The sequence below is a fragment of the Lissotriton helveticus genome, chromosome 2_1, assembly GCF_964261635.1.
Source record: "Lissotriton helveticus chromosome 2_1, aLisHel1.1, whole genome shotgun sequence".
NCBI classification, from domain to species: domain Eukaryota; kingdom Metazoa; phylum Chordata; class Amphibia; order Caudata; family Salamandridae; genus Lissotriton; species Lissotriton helveticus.
The window spans coordinates 878,206,119-878,228,324 of NC_136059.1; the positions used below are offsets into that span (position 1 = coordinate 878,206,119).

Below are 22,206 nucleotides of genomic sequence, written 5' to 3' on the forward strand. Positions count from 1 at the left end.
TCGGACACGCCCCCTCAGCTGGGGGGTCATCCATGGAAGCAAATTGTGCATCCATGCAGCCGGCGTTAGCAGCGGGTGTGCAACTGGCACACCAACTGGGCGCCAAAGGCAAGTCCATCTGTGCCCGTATGCGGCCAGAACACTCCAAGCGCCACGAGCCCTGGTCGGAAAAAATGTCGAGCGTAGATACTATACATGTAAGGAACTTTTAGATTTAAATGGAATCGTTTCTAATACCATTTGTTGCCGATTCAAGCCTGCGTGTCAATCCTGCCCGCAAAGTCTATAAATTGCAGCTGTGGTTATATCTTGCTTAATATAGGGCCTGCTGACATATACGGCCGGGGCCTTTATCAACATATGATATTCGCCAGGCTCTTACTAACTTGCGATATTTGGCCAACATAATTATGAATTGGCAGATTTTATTATGAATATAAAATGGGATCGGTAGTCTCTTCTGAGACCTGGCAGATTCTTTGTCGGGTACCTATTTTGTTGCCGCGGTTCAACCTGTATTTGAGATATATAGGTGAGATAGACCCCATAAAAGAGGTGGAGGGCTGGCCGTAATTTACAGAGAAAGTTTTGCAGCCAAAGGTTCTCTTGTCGTTGATACGGAATGTGAAGCACTTTACTTTCACTAGAACTTAACAATAAACATCCTTTAATGTATTCGAGTTTGAGGCTGCAACAATCTTCCATTTGCCACCCTATATATATATATAACAAAGAGCTTAATGTGACTAATACTAATAATTATCGCCTGTTATCTCTGGCACAATATAGCCATGGTAGCGGTTTGCTTGATCCCACTCGATTTTGCTTCGCTCAGATCACAGCACTGTGACTGTGCTGATCAAAGCTACAGAGGAGATAAGGGCTGTGATGAACAAGGGCTGCCAGCAACACTGATTCTCCTCGACTCGTCAGCAGTTTCTGATACAGTGGATTATAATTGCTCAAACAAGCCTAAATGCTAGGAATTCAAGAATAAGCCCTTGCGCTGTTCACCTTATTTTCAGCTGACAGGACACAGTCCGTAGCTATGGATCAATTTTAAATTAGCCCCTTATTCTTGTGGTTTCACAACACTATTTACCATTTACGCCATTAGCTACGGCTAAGAATTTTGAGGTGCGGATTGGTAGCAAATTGACTTACACAAATAAAATAAATGTAAGGGTCCCCCTTGGGAAGTGGATTATTAGTAGGGGCTAATATATATATGCTAGTGGCAATAAGGCCTAGAACAAAGTACAGGGCGTAGAATAGGTCTTAAAAAAATTATTCCCAGGCTCAACGCTTAGTAGCTTTGCTGCAAGCAGGCAGGCTTAACTTCAAAGACAGGTATTTTAAAAACATTTAAAACACCAATTCAGTAACTAATTGAGAGACAAGGCACAATCAAGAACTAACACCAATATATAAAATAGGAATATTGTTATCTTTTAAAACGACACCAAGACAACAAAATGCAATGTAGGGAACGGGAGATATGAATTTCAAAGAGTTAGCATTATCTAGCACATAGAAACTATTGCGACTTTTCAAGACACCTGGTCACAATAGACCAGATCAAAGCTAAGTTTCAGGGCTACAGCAATAGAGCCCTGCGTGGCAACACCCACGGCAGGCCTCAGACAAAGTTTTAGGTTTCGGGAGCTTATCTTCCAGAGGTCCCCCAAAGCTCTCAGCTACTCTGGATTCGGTAAGGGTTCGTCTGATGGCTCTGGGACAAGCTGCAGGTAAACTTGGGGATGTCCGACCCCTGGAGCATTCCAGGGGGACGATCCAAGGTTCCAGGCCAAAATGCGATCATAGGCAGGAAGCTTGGCTTTGTGGTTGCTCCCGGTCACCTTTTCTTCATTTGGACTTAGAAACTTTTACCAAAGTTTTCTCGCGGGGTCCCTCGATGCCCTGCACCAGGCAAGCCCGGTCAATGCGGGAAGCAGGACCAATGGAGCTTTTCAGCAGGACAAACTGCGGGACAAACTTGGCCGACTCGCAGTGAAGGCAGGCGGCTTTGCTGGCCAGGTCGTGTCTGTCCTTTATGGAGCTTTGTTCCAAAGTGCTCCAAAGTTCTCCAAACTTCTGGAATTTTCCTGAAGTTCCCCAAAGGGTCTCAAAGTGTCTCAATCTCTATCCAATGTTCTGGATCTCCAAGGTGGTCTTTGGAAGTTGAGGACTTCAGTTCCCACAAGCCACTTGGAAACCCCTTCCAAAGGCACTGGTAGTTTTCCAGGTTGTCGAGCCTTGGTCGTGAGGTTTCAGGCGAGCTCCGTTAACGTGCTGCTTGCAGGGAGCCCACTGTTTAGATCTGTCACAGCTAGGTAGTTCACAGGGCTGCAGTTCGAGATGTTGCAGACGGTACAACCTCAAATTGTAGGCCTTAGGAAATGCACGCAAACTTCTCAATTTGTTATCCCGTCGGCTTTCGTCTATAGTTACAATGGAAACTTGCCCCTCGGATGAGTATCAGCAAGACTGACAAGTGCTGCCTCTCAGCCGGCATTCATCTCATTCACCAGAGCCCGCTCAATGCAACACTCATACGTGCAAAATAATCCTAGAACGCTGTGCATGTACCCTACACCAAGCGAGTAACACATAGGTAATACACACCTGGCCCTGCAAACACAGTGAGCCGGGATTGCGTGGCTTCTGGAGTCAGAGGCAACAAAGCAACACTGGTCCAAGGTGGGCATGGTATATCCTTACCAGACTGGGTGAAGCTTGGGAAAAGCGGGGGAAAATAGATGAGAACTAGGGAGCTAAAGGTGAGGGCTCTGGGCGCAGCGGTCGCCACGCCCAGGGCTGTGGAGGAGTTACAGGGCGATCCCTATACAAGACAGGCGCAGGAACAGGACCTGAAGCCTCCAGTTCAAAGCGCACCGTGCAGAGTCATACATACTCCAAGGGGTCCTTCTTGGGAACTTTAGGTACGACGGCGCCCCGTTAGTCCTTAGGGCGGTTGTAAGCCTGAGCAACTGGGGGCTTGCCATATAGCGCTCCGCCCGGCTGGGGAAGGTGTGAGTTAACTCTCCCTTGCTCAGAGGGCGCAGTGGGTGGACGATAGGTCCACCGGTGGGAGGAGTTTATCCTCCCAGGTACCACACCGGGCTATGGCCGCTGGTGTTCTTTGGCTCAACTTCAGGTACCCTGCAACAAGGGGTTGCGAGGTGGACGGGGACGCCTGTAAGATAACCCACCTTTTTCTTTGTACAACAAATAAACCTGCAGCTTCTTCATTCCAAGAACTGGTGTCTGTGTGTTATTTTGGTTTGATGGCTGTGGGCAACGGCATACCGATGGAAATACTATGCAGGATGCACGTGGTCCCTGCAGGGGACCCCATAGGAGGGCAGGCCCCGTAGTATGGCCGTGGGGAGCCGGGCAGCCCATCCTCGAGGGGGGGGGGGTGTGGGGTGGTGTGGCGTGAGCTATAGGGGGCGGGATAAGGGGTGGGGCCTAGGGAGGGCTTATATGCCGGTCCCTCCTATCGCGCGCCCTCTTTGCTGCTGCCCCCCTCCATAGATAGGTCGCATCCCTGGCTGCTCCCCTCAGCAGTCCAGCCGTTAGGCAGCCCCCCTTCCCCGCCCGGACTCTAGACCCATTTTCATCTCCCCTCCCTACCGCTCACCCGCTGAAAAGGGGGGAAGTGGGGAGGGGGACAGTATGATGTATTAATGATTGTCTCTGTTGCAGGAGGAGTTACAGGGCGATCCCTATACAAGACAGGCGCAGGAACAGGACCTGAAGCCTCCAGTGCAAAGCGCACCGTGCAGAGTCATACATACTCCAAGGGGTCCTTCTTGGGAACTTGGGGTACGACGGCGCCCCGTTAGTCCTTAGGGCGGTTGTAAGCCTGAGCAACCGGGGGCTTGCCATATAGCGCTCCGTCCGGCTGGGGAAGGTGTGAGTTAACTCTCCCTTGCTCAGACGGCGCAGTGGGTGGACGATAGGTCCACCGGTGGGAGGAGTTTATCCTCCCAGGTACCACACCGGGCTATGGCCGCTGGTGTTCTTTGGCTCAACTTCAGGTACCCTGCAACAAGGGGTTGCGGGGCGGACGGGGTCGCCTGTAAGATAACCCACCTTTTTATTTGTACAACAAATAAACCTGCAGCTTCTTCATTCCAAGAACTGGTGTCTGTGTGTTATTTTGGTTTGAGGGCTGTGGGCAACGGCGTACTATGTGTCTTCGCGCCTGTCCTAATATAGTGCTTCAAACTGGTGTAAGTACAACCCTTCCCTCACTTGACTTTTAGGGTCGCAAGAGACGGCGGTCACAGAGAGGTAGTGTGGAGAGGAAAGAGCTCAGAACGGAACAAACAACACAGACACAATAATTTACAGCTTATTTTTTATAGAAACACGAGTAACTTTAATCCCTCAGCAGAACTGAATGCTACACAATCCAATGGGTATGTTATGCAGGGTTGCCATAAGTAGATTCGAACAGTGAAGTGTTACGCCCCCCATTCCTTGACAGCAACCACTCTGCTCCAATTATGGTTGAGATCCTGCCATTACCCTCCCCAATACACTATGGGCTTAGGTGGAGTTTAGGCTCAGGCACAGATAGCTCATATGCTATGACAGATTCAGGAGTAACTCACCGCAATGTCTTTCTCATTCCTTTTAGAAAATAGTTTCAAGCAGACACAACAAACTTACCAGCGCACCTCGGTCTCGCATCCCCATGTACAGCCTTAGTGCTTTGTTTTATCTCTAGATCGTTCATGGCTGTGCAGCAAACATGTGTTCTATTCCCACCTTACGGTGATGGAGACTGCAACATCAGCCTCGGTCAGGGCAAGGCTTGTAGAAAGGACTCAGGGAACTGGAAATGTTCATCAGTACCTGTCTGCAGCCACGGCCGGTAGTAGGTGTAACTGCAGGGCGGTGACGTGGGGAGGGGCAGGGTGGGAGGTAGTAATGTATGGATTACGGACTTTAACAGGTAAGTAAACATATAAATAAATGAAGCGAATTTCGTTGTGTGCACTGCATCACCAAATGCGATGCAGTGCGCGCACCGAAATTCGTTTTATTTATTTATATGTTTACTTACCTGTTAAAGTCCGTAGTCCATACATTACTACCCCCAACCCTGCCCCTCCCCCACCCCACATCACCGTCCTGCAGTTACACATACTACCGGCCGTGGCTGCCTGTCTGCCGAAGTGGCACTTGCAGACTGCAGACAGATATCAGCAGTGGCAGTGGCAGGCTCCAGGCAAGATCTCTCACAGAGGTCTCTTTGGGGCTGGTGAAGTCACCAGGCCAAGCAGTGATGTGATCTTACTCTCCTTGTCAGCAGCAGCAGCAGCACCAGTCACTTGAGCCAACAGTAGACTGCTGGTGGCACAGCAGTGCACACTCTGGCAAAATCCTAATACAGCTTACTCATAAAATGTACAGAGAGACCATGGGGGCCTTCTCCTCTCAGGACTCATCTGGCTCTCTCTTATGGGATATTAGCATACACTGGGTACTCCTCATGCCGGGAACATTTCAGAATTTTTCTCCAAGTGAATCCTTTTGCAAGGCTAGGCAAACTCTGACCCTGTCTCAGCAGGCAGGCAGGCATCTAAGGTCTTTAGGCAAGTCCTCAGCTCATCCAGCAAAAAGTGTTGATTTCAGGTGATATGCCCTCATTTGTGGGAGACAACTGAGAGGCACATAGCAGCCTTGCTAGCACAGTAGCTCTTTGGGTACTCTGTGAATCACTCCTTTCCTTAGTTATGAAGAAATGAAATAACACGGAGTGTAAAGGACTTCCTCCTAGTTCCAATTTTTGATACAGGAAATGTAGATCCAAAGTTTCACATTCGGTTTGGTTTGGTTCTCTTTCAGTTATCATTTCCAGGATGCTCTCAAGACGCCTCGTTTGTGCAAAGTGATTATGTTATATCCTAGGTTTTTACCTTACATCTTCCCTGTTTCTCTGCCTCTGCTGCTCAGCCCAGGATCCAACTGACAGTCTACTCACAGCATACCAAACATTCCAATGACATCACTTTCACACTAACATTCCACTCACACTGGCTGAACAGCAGAGGCAGAGAAACAGGGAAGATGTAAGGTATGGGATAGGTTACAGATGATAAGTTTATTCTTCTTAGATGGTTAGATAGGTTTTCCAGTGTATAAGTAATCAAAACCCCACCAGGAGCATCCTTTCTGCTGCTCAGCCCAGGATCCAACTGACAGTCTACTCACAGCATACCAAACATTCCAATGACATCACTTTCACACTAACATTCCACTCACACTGGCTGAACAGCAGAGACAGAGAAACAGGGAAGATGTAAGGTAAAAACCTAGGATATAACAGATTACTACCCCAGCAGGTAGCAATGGGACTGTCTCCAAACAGGAGGACCCAAGACATGGGCTCTATGAATTATGAGCTCTCTGAACACTGCTGTTGTCAGACTTCCTGAAACAATAATCCGACAGAGAGAAGTCCCTGCTGATAACACTTTGAAAAAAACAAACCTGCTATTCCACTCCTAACATCTACCTATTATTAGGAAAAATTAAACATTATTTTCTTAACACGGACACCATTGAATTTCTAAACGTAGTCTGTCTACATCCTCCTCGCCTCATTGTCTGGGTCTCAACTCTCCAGCCTTAGGAACAAAGGTAAAACTCTTCCATTGTCTCTGTGGCTCCTCATCCTCCATCTTGCACCATGCTCAACCAGGAGCATCCAAACTGGATTCCACTGGTCCCAGAAAACACAGTCATACAATGATACCTATTACACACACTCAATACACATACATGCATTTGACATGCATACGAATGTCAGAAAAGCCTCTGTGTTTCTATCACAGTGGAACTTTGCAAGAGGGAGACCTGTAGGCCACGATTTTACAGTCTGGTGACACTATAGATTCAAAAACAGAGTCCACTACCCTACTCCCTGTCCCATACTTTCTACTCTTCTGGAGCCTCTAGCTTGCATGCCCACCTCCTCCAATTTATTTTAAGGTAACTGTATGCTGGCATATTGGGTTATATAAATACCATAACACAGCATAGCCTAAATAATCCTTTGTGCACTCACCAACTGGGCACTCACAAGACGAAAGGGCAGGGCAAACAGCTGCAATTCAAGCAGCAAACATGCAGAGTGCTCTTCTGTGTTGCAGCGTATCATTTGAAGCCCCAGAAATGTAAGCTTTGTTTAACAGCAATGGGGAGCCACTTTACTGGTCAAAATGTTTGGCATGAAGAACTTCCTCTAAAAAGAAGACTTCATCCTACAGTAAATTTTATAGAGAGGAAGCTGTCCTCTGTCCTATCTTACACATGAATGTAGGCGTGGTGAAGAAATGTGAAAAGATAAACAACTACAATAGCGCAGGCCCAAATGTAGAACAGTAATATAGTAAAATGTAAAAAACTGAGTTTGCACTCCACTTGCCCTGCATCATATGACTGATCAGTGGGTCGTACCTCGATACTCCAAAATTATAAATATGACAAATGATGACCACTTTACTTCTCTGTGTTTTCTGCTGAATGCCTGACCTCTTTCACTGCTTGCATGCGTGAGATGCTGGAATATGACTTACCTGTGCCTGGCTTAGGGCATGCCTCGCAAGGTTTTCCCCAGGCCTTGCCCACATTGTAGGTGCAGCAACACATCCGCTTTGTCACATTGAATGGAAGTTCGTTGTCACAGCTTGTTCCGTTATGGGTTTTGTAGCAATAGCTCTTTCTCATATCTGAAGGGGAGAAAGCAAAGTTAGGGCAAAGTAATTGACAAAGCGGTCCATATTCCTTTTCTTGGCCCTGCACGTGCAGCAAAATACAATCTGTGACCTATCAAGTTCCAGTCAAGTGTTCATCTTAGAATTTAGGCAAATGTTAATGCATCACTGGAGTAAAGATTTGTATACCACTTTCAAATGGCTTTTCAGTTTGCTAGAAGCTTAAAAAGGTACATTTTAATAAGGTTTAGGGATGTACGTTATTACAACGCATGCTTTTAGCACGCATGCTGTAACAAAGCGGTTTTTATAACGCATTCTTTTACAACGCATAACAGAAAGGGGTGTTGAATAGTGAATATTTTAATTTACTATTCCATCACCAGTCCCCGTTGACACTAGGGAAAGTGTTGGATAGTAAATTAAAAGTATTCCCTATCCTTGAGCGCCCCCCAGAGTCATGCGTTGTAATAGAAAGCGATTTAAAGACCGCATTGTAATAGCACTGCGTGCTAAAAGTTGCGTCGTAAACGACGTTCCCCAAGATTTAGTTTTATAATGTTGACATTCCTTAATGCGTCTGGATACAGTGCTGACAAGGCAATTGTAATCTATGATGCTGAATGTGCTGAGTATGTACACATTTACTTTTTTTACATATTGCTGTGTGTGGGTTTACCCGTGCAGGAATGCATTGTTAGGTTAAAGGTTTTGTGTTGCATCATTAATGTACCCACGGCTCATTAATGTTGACGTGGTCTTATTAACCTCATCGCTGCTAAGGAGTTTTCCCTGCTGTGCTGTACAGCAATAAAAACGGGTGTGGTCATGACGAGCTGAGCTCGTCATGAGCACCTGAGAGGTATATGCCATGACGAGCTGAGCTCGTCATGAGCATGGAAGGGGTTAATGTGTTTCATGGTCCAGCTGAAGTGTAAACCACAACAAACCTGTTCCAGGGTGACCGTTTGTGTTTTTTGGGGGGACTGATAGAAGTAACTATGCTTCTGACGGTGAATTCTTTGATGGCCGTTCCAACAGGGATGTTAGTCCTAGACTTAATCAAGGGAACGAATCATAACACAGAGGAAAATCAGCTTGCCTCCCTTTTATCAAGGATCCTGGCACTGAACCGCATGGTGGATATATGAAAGACTTCCTGCAAAGCATCTATCTAAGGTTATGAGTCTCTAACAAAGCTATCATTTCTGCACAGCTGATGGGAAGGAAATTGGGGCTAGGTACAAATAAAGCGCAACAGGAATACTGAAGTAGGACTAGTTAGTATAATAATATAACTATCAACTGTAGCTCAGAGTTCATGCAAATCAACACTCTTCTACCATGATGCACACTTAAATACTAAGGGGCAGATTTACAATAACCAGCGCATCCTTGCATATTAGCTGGGATGCGCCAGTTATTTTGCGTGACTCAATAAACCCCTTGCGCCACCCAGGATGCGCCACATTGAGAATGCGGCGCACCGTGACGCAAGGATAGGCAGATGTGTGATGCATCTGTCGGCGTAAGGGTGACGCAGTGCTGGAGTTGTGTCGCAAGAGCAATGCGTCCCCAGCACTACTCAGGGGTGCCCTATACCTAATATGCTGCATCACTCCTTACGCCTGCTTCAAGCAGGCATAAGGATTTGACGCAGCGGGGGGCGTAAAAGTGACTCAGGGAAATCTTGTAGATTTAACTGCATCACTTTTGCGGGGCTTCCTTGCAGAACGCCCACCCTCCATACAGTACACCTGACGCAAGTATAATGTAGCACAGGGCTTTACAACGTGACGCATCTCACTAGATGCGTCACGTTGTAAATATGTCACATAGTGGCGCATTATGTCACCGCTGCATCACAAAAGTGACGCAACAATGGCGTAAGAGTGTCGCAAGGGGCTTGTAAATCTGCCCCTAAGTGCATGAACAATTCAGCTTATACCCTTGTCAGTCACTGGGTAGAAATCACTTGAGCTCTCTCCTGTGGAACCTAATACAAACATTTAGAAAAGTGTGATTAATATTGAGATGGTAACCTGAAAACCGCAACGTGGTTCGATAGCATTCATGTTAAGTTACATTGTAAGTTCATGGGAGAAGAGAAACTTCAAGAAGCTATATTTTTTTCTTGCAGGCACATACACACAAATAAAAGTACCTGTATGGGTGGTGGTGCACTTGAGACAGTTAAGAATTAATGCAAGCTTAGTACTATCTGAGAAAATGAATACAGGCTCTGCAGCATTATGCAGTCAAAAGCCAAGACTCTACAAATGGTTAATCTTCTAGGCTTTCCTCTTTCTGACTTCCATCCTTTGATGAAACCTTATTTGGTTTTTCTACACTTTTCTTGGCGTATTGTGAGATGATGCAAACTCAGTGATATGTGCTGAAACTTACAACAGCCCATAATAAACACAACAAACAAAAACTTTGCCAGTAAATAGAGTACCAACACCACCGATGACACTCAAGGTTGTATCAAGCGCAACCCTCAATCTAGAAATAAGTATGACTGGGAAGTCCAGTCTTCTCTGGTTGGGTGAATGTCCCTTTTCTACTTTCATTGACATACAGTAGCAGAAGATGCTTCCATACCCATGCAGTTGTGTCCACCGTTGACCTGCATATACTCAGGAGGGCAGATGCAGGTGTAGTTCCCCAGGGTATTGTAGCATGTGCCAGGCCCACACACACCTGGCTGCGAATAACACTCGTCAATATCTGGAAAGAAGAAGCAAAACATCAGCAAACGTTTAGAATTCAGGCAACATGCAGATGATGCATTTAATACACAAAGTTTACATTGACAAAGTAGTCTAATGAATTGCAATGACATCTAATTCAACTTCTGTGACCATAAAAATATGATCACGCTGATCAATGTGTCAGTTTTACAAGATGATTCACCATTGCCTGGAGGTCGCAAGCAGAGGAGACATATACTTAGAATTCTTCCATATAAAACACAGAGGCACACCTTAAAACATGTTCAGATTTATCACTCCATAAGACAAAAATACACTTTTGTAAGAATATATATTTTGATATTAAGTTACCTTCACAAATGCGTGTTGTTTCACTAAGGTAGTAGCCTGTTGGACATTCACATTGGAAGCTGCCAAACGTATTGATGCAGTTTCCACCTTGGCAGAGTCCTGGAAGCTCCTGACATTCATCAATATCTGCGAAAAAAATGAACTTATAAGATTCACTCCTCATCTCCCCTATCGACAGTTTACTTATTAAAACTCAAATAACACTATGACAGCATTAGCATGGGGGTTAAATAGACAAATGGACCAGTTTCCTTTTAATAAATGAACAAGTTACTAACCTACTGTTACTCAAAAGCCAGTTTCATCCTCCAGATTAATATAATGTCAAACTCTTCAGTTTTCTGGAAGAGGACAATCAGCCAGATGCATCAACCTAAAAAGCGGTCGCAAACGGGCAGATTCTCAGAATCTGCCCCTTTGCAACCTGTATTTTTGCATTTGGGATGCATCATCACAAATGCAAAAATCGCAATTTAAGGAATCTCTACATTGAGATTCCTTAAATTGCGATTGCATTTAAGGAATCCCAAATTGAGATTCCTTACATGCAATGCAACAAATTTAAAAAAATTGCGATTTCGCTAATAGGGGGAGCAAATTACCATGAAGTTGAACTTCATGGTAATTTGCAAAAACTTTGAAAAATGCACTTTTGTGCATTTTTCAACGTTTCATGTTGCGCACACACATGCGGGCATGTGTGTGCGCAACATATGTGCACAAATTAATTTCAGGGGTGCAACAGGGTTTCCTTTGGACACCCCTGCACCCTTGAAATTGCATTCTCAATTTGCGATTCGCTAATTGCTAATCGCAAATTGAGAATGTCTTCCCATTCATTCCTATGGGCCTCTAGGCCCATAGGAATGAATGGGGAGGTATTCCTTAATTGCGACTAGCAATTTGCGAGTCGCAATTAAGGAAAGTGTAGGAATCGCTATTTTTATAGCGATTGCTACATGCATGGACTTTTGCGATTCCTAAATAGCGATTCATTAAAAATCGCTATTTAGGAATCGCAATTCCATCTGTTGATGCATCTGGATGAATATGTATTGTGTTTAATCACGAATATTACAAAGCTCCTTTGGTACCTGTTGCCACTGACTCAATCAGTATAGAAAAGTACAGAACTCTCAGAGACTGAAGGGACTCCCACAGTTTCTTAAGGTGGTGGCATTCCTTTTTCTGCCTATAAGGGAAAGAGGGGGAGGTTTGATGGGTAATAAATTAATCTCGGGAGTCTATTCAAAATGGCTATTTATTGATACATATAAATACAATGTCTCTATGCTTTCACCATATCCTTAAGTCTGGAGTAGGACACACTATTGACACAAACAGGTTTGTGAATCAGGTGGCAAATGTATATAATAAATGAATCACTACAATTGCAAGATACCAGATACTTTCCAGTGATGAAGAAGCGCCATTTAAAATCTGCAATACAGTGTGAATCAGATAAAGTAGAAGAGGTGAGTTATAACCGTTATAAGTTCATGGGCGTAGCTAAATAATGTGTACAATAGTTCTATAAACATCATGACTCACTGAGGGGGGAACTCACCAGCTGACAGGGGAGGCTTTGCACGCCGAGTCCACCGCCAAGAGTCACTTTGAGCGGGGAAACGCGACGACGGCATTCCTAATAGCGCAGCCGCCCCGTGACTGCTAATCACGGCAGTCTCTGCAGCGGCGCGCTCCCAGTGACGCCACCAAAGCGCCAGGAGGCGCATAAAGACGCCAGAGACCCGGCGAGCACTGGGGGAACTCATCAGCTGACAGGGGAGGCTTTGCACGCCGAGTCCACCGCCAAGAGTCACTTTGAGCGGGGAAACGCGATGACAGCATTCCTAATAGCGCAGCCGCCCCGAGACTGCTAATACCGGCAGCCTCTGCTGCGGCGAGCTCCCAGTGATGCCACCAAAGCGCCAGGAGGCGCATAAAGACGCCAGAGACCCAGCAAGCACTGGGGGAACTCACCAGCTGACAGGGGAGGCTTTGCACGCCGAGTCCACCGCCAAGAGTCACTTTGAGCGGGGAAACGCGCCGACAGCATTCCTAATAGCGCAGCCGCCCCGGGACTGCTAATCCCGGCAGCCTCTGCGGCGGCGCGCTCCCAGTGACGCCACCAAAGCGCCAGGAGGCGCATAAAGACGCCAGAGACCCGGCGAGCACTAGGGGAACTCACCAGCTGACAGGGGAGGCTTTGCACGCCGAGTCCACCGCCAAGAGTCACTTTGAGCGGGGAAACGCGACGACAGCATTCCTAATAGCGCAGCCGCCCCGGGACTGCTAATCCCGGCAGCCTCTGCTGCGGCGCGCTCCCAGTGACGCCACCAAAGCGCCAGGAGGCGCATAAAGACGCCAGAGACCCGGCGAGCATTGGGGGAACTCACCAGCTGACAGGGGAGGCTTTGCACGCCGAGTCCACCGCCAAGAGTCACTTTGAGCGGGGAAACGCGATGACAGCATTCCTAATAGCGCAGCCGCCGTGGGACTGCTAATCCCGGCAGCCTCTGCTGCGGCGCGCTGCCAGTGACGCCACCAAAGCGCCAGGAGGCGCATAAAGACGCCAGAGACCCCGCCTTGCGGGACGCCGGGCTAAGCCCGGGCAAAGGGCGGGCCCTCTGTGGCCCTCTAGAGGCCGAAGGAGGACGGGACGGGCGCAGCCCCCTAACATTTCTACTCCAAGGTACTTGATTACTACTTGACTTTGTGCCCGGGCAGATGTACTGAGGATTATTGACTCTATTGTTCCACACCTGCGTTGGGAGCATTAACATATTGACAACTAGTTATCTCTTTTGCTTTGTTTTGTAGTTTGTGTGGCAACTTATATTCTGCCCCACGTATTTTTTTATTGAAGTGCCTAACAGATCTGATACTTGACCCCACTCTGTGATAGGTTTAGTATATTACCTGCCATTATTAATATGTCTCCAAGGGGGAGTCGCAGCAGAACAGCAGCTGCTGGGGGTGGTACAGTAACTGGCCCTATTGACAATTTTATAATTAAGGCCCACGATGCTATAAACCAGGGTATTTCTCTTTTAGAACGTAGGGTCTCACAAGATCTGGCCCATGCAAAACGTTCATCCCTTGGTCTTATTGCTTCTGCTACGACACCTATCCAGGCTATGCCTATCAATATTAGACCTTTAATAAATGCATGCGCTGATATTCATACCATCCCAAGTGAGGTAAACTTATCTGCCTCAATTCCCCTGATAGACTCTGATACAGATATTAGCATGGATTTGGAGAAGACCCCAGACTTGCATATTAACCCTACCCCTGAAGTTATATTAGCAGATAACACGAGGCAATTAAGGGGTAGACGTGAGGGTGCCATCCAAAAACAAAAACAATATGCATCCAAGCCCCGGTCTCCAAAGGTCAGAAAACATGTCCTGCCCCAAAGGAAAACTGGGAAAGATGTAAACTCCAACTCCCATCAAAATATGAGTAGGACAAAGGAGACTACTGAGCATGATGAGGATGATGAAAGAGGGGACGATGAAAGAGAGGCGGAGCAGCAGGGTGGGACATCAGTTAAGGATGGTAAAATTAATGACAACACTGAAACTGCAAACGACTATATGTTGGCAAAATTGGGTGAGTTACTTAGTATCTATTTGTCCCCCATTGAAAGTAGGCTCACTCGGATAGAAAAGCAAATAGCCGAATTAAGTATCCCCATTAAGAGTCTATCTAAAGGAAATGCTGTAAATGGTGCAACCAAACCTACTTACGTTAAAATAGTAGGCACCGAATCCAACACCTCACAAGCACCAATTACAAATATAAACACTGTACCTAAATCGTCATCAGTCCCACCTAAAGGGACAACTGCTAGCCAGCTAACAGCTAATTCTAATAATGTAGCCTCAGTTATAAGGAAGGATCAGAACATTAAACAATTGAATGGGCCTACGGTGGGCCAATTTCTGAATCCCGCAAGTAGTTCCCCCACGGTCCAACCGCCACAAAAAACAACTAGACAAGCTCCTTCCCGTATTAACCTTCCACCAGAATGCGGGGCTTATGTGTTGGTCTTAGTCAACGTTTCTAAATTAAGGAAGGACCAAGAGGAAACTCCTACATCCCTCAAAAATAAAACCTTACATTGGTTAATTGCAAATTGCAATTTTCCTATAGAAGGTGCAAGGGAGATCATCAACACCCAGAGAGTGGGCTGGATAGGCCCACTCAGAAAAAAGTTTGAGGGTGATTGCGTTACAATAAATTTTAAGAATCCCCAATGGGCAGAGAAAACACTAGCAAGTGCCCCATTACACTCACCATGGGAATTCAATACCACACTCCTTCCACTAGGCTATTTTTATAGACACTTGATACCCCCAAAACAAGCTATGGTGAATCACCCCACAACTTCTTATCAAGATCTGAATTTTGGTGCAAGGATTAAATCACCGCTTTTTTCCCAAAACCAGGATTTTGGTCATTTGAATGGCCGCAATTGGCGGAACCAGATCCCAATGTCAGTACCTTTTTCCCATCCCTTGCACTACCCGCAATTCTCAAATACGCACCAATACAATTATAGAGATAGGTCTTACCCTGTCCCTGACCTCCATCAGTTCACACCGATAACTGAAGCCAGGTCAACATTTAACATTCCTACTCATAATCGGTTTGAATATTTTTCCAATCTAGATGAGCAGGACTGACTGGATACAATGGCTAATAATAACACTCATAGCCAAGCCACGGTCAGTAAACAAGAGGGACATCCGGCATTAGCTGTAGACTGTCAGGATCTGAATGGTCCGGTGAAAATCATGGAAATCATGCCCGCTAACAGTATTTTCCCTGTGGTTGTCAACACAATCCATGATAAAAGAGGGAGTACTGGGGGTAGGCCAGGCAAATGTTGTAATACTCACGGTCTATCAATTTTAAGCTGGAATGTTGCAGGACTGGAATCTAAGTTATTGGACCCTGCATGGATTGTGATAATTAATGACGTGGACATTCTTATGTTCCAAGAAACATGGGCCGTTGGGAATCTATACATAGAGGGCTATCACTGTTTTAGCTTAACATCACCTAAACCTAGTTTTGGCCGAGCAGTGGGTGGCCTATTTATTGGGATTAAGATCCTTGCAGGTGGTACAATTAGAGACCTGCAGAGTAATAACCCTGATAACCCCAACATTCAAATTCTTGAATATAAGTTAAAGTCAAAGACCACAGTTTATTTAATCAATTTTTATAATAATGATTTTTATTATGTACCAAACAAGAATCTTTTGGCACTATCAAAGTTTTTAAGCAAATTGGAATGTTCCCTATCAGCAGACACTAAGTCAGGTATTCTAATAGGGGGTGATTTTAATGCGAAACGAACGGAGAGTGTTGGGTCTGATAATCAGACCTATTTTGATCTAGCGGAACGCAGGGGTTCGGAACTGTCCAAAATACTAACCGAATTCGACCTTGCTGACGCCTTGAGAATAGGGTATAACCCTAACTCCCCTTATGCCCCGACGTTCATTGGCAGGGATAGCAGCTCTACTATTGATTATGTATTCACGTCACCACTGCTAACAGATTGTATAGTAAAAACTTCTGTGGTACAAACATCCTTTAGTGATCATAATCCACTGGTCGTAATCTTGAATTTTGCACCAAGTCCGATTTTTATGAATCTAAATGGTGCAAGGGACATTACTCCGTCAATTGACGGCCTTCGGCTGAAATGGAGGGGAGTTGACTGTGGGGCTATTTTAGACAGTGTACAAACGTTACATTCACACTTGATTGATTTTTGTTTGTTTCCAAGTGGTAATCATGACAAATTAATTGCTGATTTTGAAGTATTGTGCTCAACCATCAAAACCCTTCTGTCAGTTCCATTACCCAAGGAAGGCAAAGAGCCAAGGTGGTTTGATTCATCTTGCTCCTTGGCAAATAGAGAGCTAAGAAAGGCACTTTCTGCCAAACCTAGGTGTAAAGTCACAGTTCAATCTGCCAGGAAAAACTATAAAGCCAAAATATCTGAAAGGAAGGCTAATTTACTTTCTGAACAGTGGGACTCTTTGGTAATTAGCGCAAATTTGGGCGGTAGTGGCCCATTTTGGTCCGCTGTCAGAAAAACGAGGGAAATGGGAAAGAAGCTCATCCAAATCAGTTGTAATATAACAAGTGAAGTATGGGAGACCCACTTTTCTAGAATTTATGCAGCCCCCTCAGAGGAGTATCCTCTCCCTACTCTGGGACAAATAGGTGGTTTAAAAATTCTGGATCATGAAGTTAAAACAGCCATAAAAGAGAGTCTGGGAAATAAGGCGCCCGGACCCGATGGTCTTCCCATAGATATCATTAAACATAACGCCGATCTGTGGACACCAATACTTCTTAACATTTTTAATAGTCTTCCAAGAACAGCCATGCCAACCACATGGGCAACCAGCATCATCGTTCCAATCTATAAAAAGGGAGACAGGTCAGATCCTGCGAATTATCGCCCTATCTCCCTTTTGGATAACACCTTAAAGGTGTTGGGCGGTATAATTTACAATAGAGTATTGGAATGGGCAGTTGACACAGACTTTTTAGACCCTTGTCAGATGGGGTTCCGGAGTGGGGTAGGAACAGTGGAGCAATGTCTAAATTTAAAACTAATAACTGATAAATATAGTGTTGCACGCTCCTCTCCCACCTATCTTGCTTTTATGGATCTTTCATCCGCTTTTGATCTTGTGAATAGATCCAAGCTCTGGTCCATTCTTTCAATCAATGGCCTTGATGATACTCTTGTAAGTTTTTTAGCCTATCTCCACACTGACCTAAAAGCACGGGTACGTATTGGGATGGGTGGAGAGGTCTCAGGAGCCATTGATATAGTGAGGGGGGTGAGACAGGGGTGCGTTCTAGCACCCCTGTTGTTCATCATTTACATTAATGGTTTATCCAACTGTCTGAAAAAAGTCACTACAGATGTTCCAGTAATTTCAGGGAAACCACTTCCAGTGCTTTTATACGCAGACGATGCGGTGCTTATGGCTCGCACTCCTAATGCTCTTCGTCTGCTTGTATATAGTTTCGTCAATTTTATGGAGGGTCTGGATCTGAGGGTAAATTAAAAAAAATCTTTTATTATGTCCTGTGGCCCAGGCAAAAGGAAACTCAACACTATACAGTTAGGTACAGATAAACTAGAATCTGTTCCTAAATTTCCCTATTTAGGGTTGGTTTTCGCTGCGAACGGCTCGTGGAGTGGGCATTTGGCCCACGCCACGAGCAAGTTCTCGAAAGCCAACAATTCTGTTTTGAGCCTCCCTCGCCCAAAGAAAATTGGTGCCACTAAGGCTATTTTAAAGATTTTTAAATTGCAGTGCTCACCTGTTGCCACGTATGGAGCAGAGGTATGGGGATCGGGAAGCAGCCTTTGAATTCAAAGGGAGGAAAATCGCTTTTGCAGAAAAGTGTTGGGCGCACCGATCTCCTCAAACGATTTTATCTGTCATAGTGAATTAAATCTTCCTTATATAAGTGATTTTATTAGAGCAAGACCAGCACTTTTCTGGATTAGAATCTGGAGGAATGATGCTGCTGCTCTTACACAAAATATTATAAAGGACTGTTTAAACTGTGACCATGGAATGGAGATTCCATGGCTCTGAGAAGTTTTTAAATCACTCAATGAAGTTGACAGAGGTACTTTGTTCACCGATCCTATGATAATTGAAACAAAGGATAAAGTTGAGGTCAAAAATGCACTGTATGCACTTTACAATAATGAACCGTTAAGAAGTGAATCACAGAAATCAAGTGTCACGAAATATATAGGAAATGAATTGTGTAGACAAACTTTGCTGCCCTATCTCTCCCTCCCCATGACTAGTTGGGAGTGATCATTATTGTTCCGTTTAAGGGCGGGCACTGTAAAATTTTTGTTGTCTTTTCCTTTGGGGTATCGTCACAGTGCTGATTTCACTCCATGTCCTTGTGATGGCGTGAGTACGCAGGATGATTTGCACTTTTTATTTTTCTGTAAATTTTATCTTAAATTTATCAAATGGTTTTTAACTCCTTATTTTACAATATATAGACCACTCACACTTAAAGAATCATATAGTATGTTGGTTGCTTTGGATACCGATGAATTAACTTTTCGCACCAGCACTTTTCTAAGATCGGCCATACGAGCACGCAAAACGATGGAAAATCCTTGAATATAGTAATCAGTCTTAATTGTGTTACAATGAAAATAATATATAATGATATGTAATGTACTGCACTGTCACTGTATGGAATCCAATATCATGATATTATGAAATGTTTTTCTGTATAACACTGTTTTTATTTGCTTGTATATATATCAAAATGGTTTGTTGTTATGATCGGTACTTTTATGAATTTTATGAAATTCGAATAAAGGTCTTTTGAACTTGAACTTGAACTTGACTCACTTATCACATAAGTACTGCAAATGGTGAACTTTATTATGACTTGAATGTATTTAATTTTTGTTTGGCTGATAGCCCCGAAAAGCTCCTCCGAGGACTATAGTTGGCTTGGGTAATTAGATGATTAAAATGGGATAATTTCTAATATCAATATAACTAAACTTCATAGTTAAGATGTAATTTTGTGAGAAGAGAGCTGGAGTCTGTATCTTTGAAACATATGCATTCTCGCTTGTTTCACAACCCTCCGATGAGTATACCAGTCACGAACAGCATAGCACTGATCCAATTTGATGTGTATCATTTCAGGTTTGACGCTAGAGGATTACATTGAGCCTGATTCACAAAGGCAAGTTAAACTTTCGAGTAAGTTTACACTTTGCAGTAAGTTTACTACTTTCGGTATTCACAAACTCTCAGTGTCAGCTTACTACAAAAGTGTAAATTGCATGTCTCACCCCCAGAGTAACACAATTGGCTTTCTCCTGTGTGAGTGGGTGCTGTCGCTTCCAAAACCCCTCCATGATCCTCTGTTTTTCCTCCCTGATCCCTTTACTCTTTAGAAGTAAGTCTTCCCTTCTTCCCCCATCCCCTTGTGCCATAAACTACTAAAGTATATACTTATAAGTGGTGAGACTCTGCAGTCGACTCTGAAAACTCCACACATATAAGTATAGGCAAAACGTACACTTTGTAGTAGTTTTGTACTACTACAAAACTAACTAAATTGTGCACTTTGTGAATCAGGCTCTGAGTCCCTTTAGCATTTGGCTAAATATCTCATGCATGTTATGTCATTCCGAGGAACAAGGATGTTTTTGTCGACATGCTACACCACAGGTCTAGCACAGGGAAATTACAGAAGTCTAAGTGCAAAGTCGACAAAGCTTTATATTTCCTTGTAATTATAAAGGTTACATGTTACATTTGCAAAGGGAAACTGTACAATTCACACCAGATTGAAACAAGAGTACTATTTGGTCAACGTCATCGATGAGCATACTTCATTGTTCTTTATGCCCTTGGGCATTCCCAAGGGTCTGACAACATTTAAAGTATGAACAAGTTCACGCAGTCACAGCATACATTATGCACACACAGTTCAAACTCACGCACGGAGAAGTCAATTCACAAAGGAATGTATGAGTATATCAAGCCTCTGTAGAACTACTTCACTGCTCATAAATGTCTTTGTGAATTGGCCTCATAGTTTAGATTACAGAGAGTGATTATTTTTTTTTTCATGTGTGGCGAAAGATTGATCATTAAAAAGAGGGAGCCACCAAAATCGAAATATTAATGTAGGATTCATTTAAAGATTAAAGAGCCAATTGACAAAGGTGTTTTTGAGTTACTTGAAGTAGTACTAAAAGAGTACTACTTCATACACTCACAAATACATCTTTGTAATGGCTCCATAGTTTGCATTTCTGTTTACTTCTGAGAATCTTACAGTTTACTGTTGCAGACATTATGCCTTCAAGGCCTTTATTAATGGTGCCTCTTCGACATTCCTGTTATTTCCTTGCCCCAGAATTCATGTAACTGCGGGTATTGCTATTTTTTGGGGGGCGTAAAAGTACTGGGGATTACAAGTTCTAGGGGAATAGCATGCAGGAATTGGTGTTTCCACGCAGATTTTCCCCTATTTTCTACATGTTTTCCCCATTGTTTCAAAATGGGTTTTTGGCTTTCAGCTGCCAAAATCTTCATGACAAATACCAGAACTTCTCAATAGGACATGTAGCTTCTGTCATGAGTCCCACTGGGATACCAGGCATACTAAGGCCTTAGGAAAGCAGGCCAGAACTTCTCTAGGCCATAGAACAATGGTGCATATTTACAACAGAATGGTGAAGCGTGGTGTTAATCACAAATCGCCCTTCCTGCACATAAACAATCCAGAATGCCAATTTGAAACCCCTATGTGTGCTGCATTGTGCAGCACACATAGAAGTTGCAAATCGTCATTTTTGTATGTGCAGGAAGGGCAATTTCTGCATTGCTTCAGAAATGCAATCAGCGAATGGTTCCAACGAAACATTACATTTTTGATAACAAACATAACAATTGCAGTAAATCCATAAAAACTTATGTGGAATATGACAGAAAACAGGAACGATGTAAACATATTTGCACTTATGCATATATAGGCAAAGGAGCTACGAATATATTTTCTGGTCACTAATATATAATAATGTACACTACTAAACATGTTTTATGCATTTCAGTGTAACAATTCCTGTACTGATAATGTCAAGAAATATACATGCAACACCAAAGAGATAGGTGAATCCATTGCTAACTCCAAAACAAGAACATTCTTGCAGTCTCAAGAAAATGTTTTTAAAAAAATAAGCTCTTTCCCCTGTGTCTACAAATGGGCGTCATACCACTTCCTTTTCCTGTCCAACACCAAGCAAAGCAATACACGATAGAAGGTCATCACTGAGGAGTGGTGGGGGTGGAGGGGTGCACAACTGGGACAAGAAACTCCTGTATTTGAATAATGACGTTCACTGTTAAGTAATCAAGTAAGTTCCTGTGCAAATTAAGCAAATCTCAATATAAGCAGGATTTTCTTTATTCACGCAGCAACACAGGCTTTATATTGCACCTGCCATTTTTTCTGCGCACTTAACATGTCATTCTTCCTCCTGGGCATGCTGGTTACTTCTTTTGAAAGAGAACACTAAGAACATCAGAAAGTCAAAACTGGACTCCAGACTTGTCCAGTTTGCCGTAAAAAAAGTCTTACAATCATTGTTTGTCATTAATTAATGGTTAGCGAGCTATGACAAATGGGCTCACCTTCTAAGATGATCGTAATAGGATTTGGTCGAAATCCTTCACCTCCAGGACAAAGGGTGTTATATTGAGCTGTAAAATGAAAATGGAAATGTGCACGTCATAAACAACTGTACCACGTATATTATCGTATTGTTATTATTTATCATTTACTTTTTATTG

General features: G+C 44.1%; 1 protein-coding gene across 1 annotated transcript in view; it reads right to left on the reverse strand.

Annotated features, from left to right (window-relative positions):
- Positions 1 to 22,206, reverse strand: part of FBN2 (fibrillin 2) — a 1,174,837-nt gene that overhangs the window by 132,731 nt on the left and 1,019,900 nt on the right. Inside the window, exons 38-41 of the mRNA XM_078675609.1 lie at positions 22,048 to 22,116; positions 10,799 to 10,924; positions 10,338 to 10,463; positions 7,596 to 7,748 (exon numbers count right to left, since the gene is read on the reverse strand). Of these exons, the coding sequence (XP_078531735.1) occupies positions 7,596 to 7,748; positions 10,338 to 10,463; positions 10,799 to 10,924; positions 22,048 to 22,116 (474 nt within the window). The remainder of the gene's footprint in view (positions 1 to 7,595; positions 7,749 to 10,337; positions 10,464 to 10,798; positions 10,925 to 22,047; positions 22,117 to 22,206) is intronic.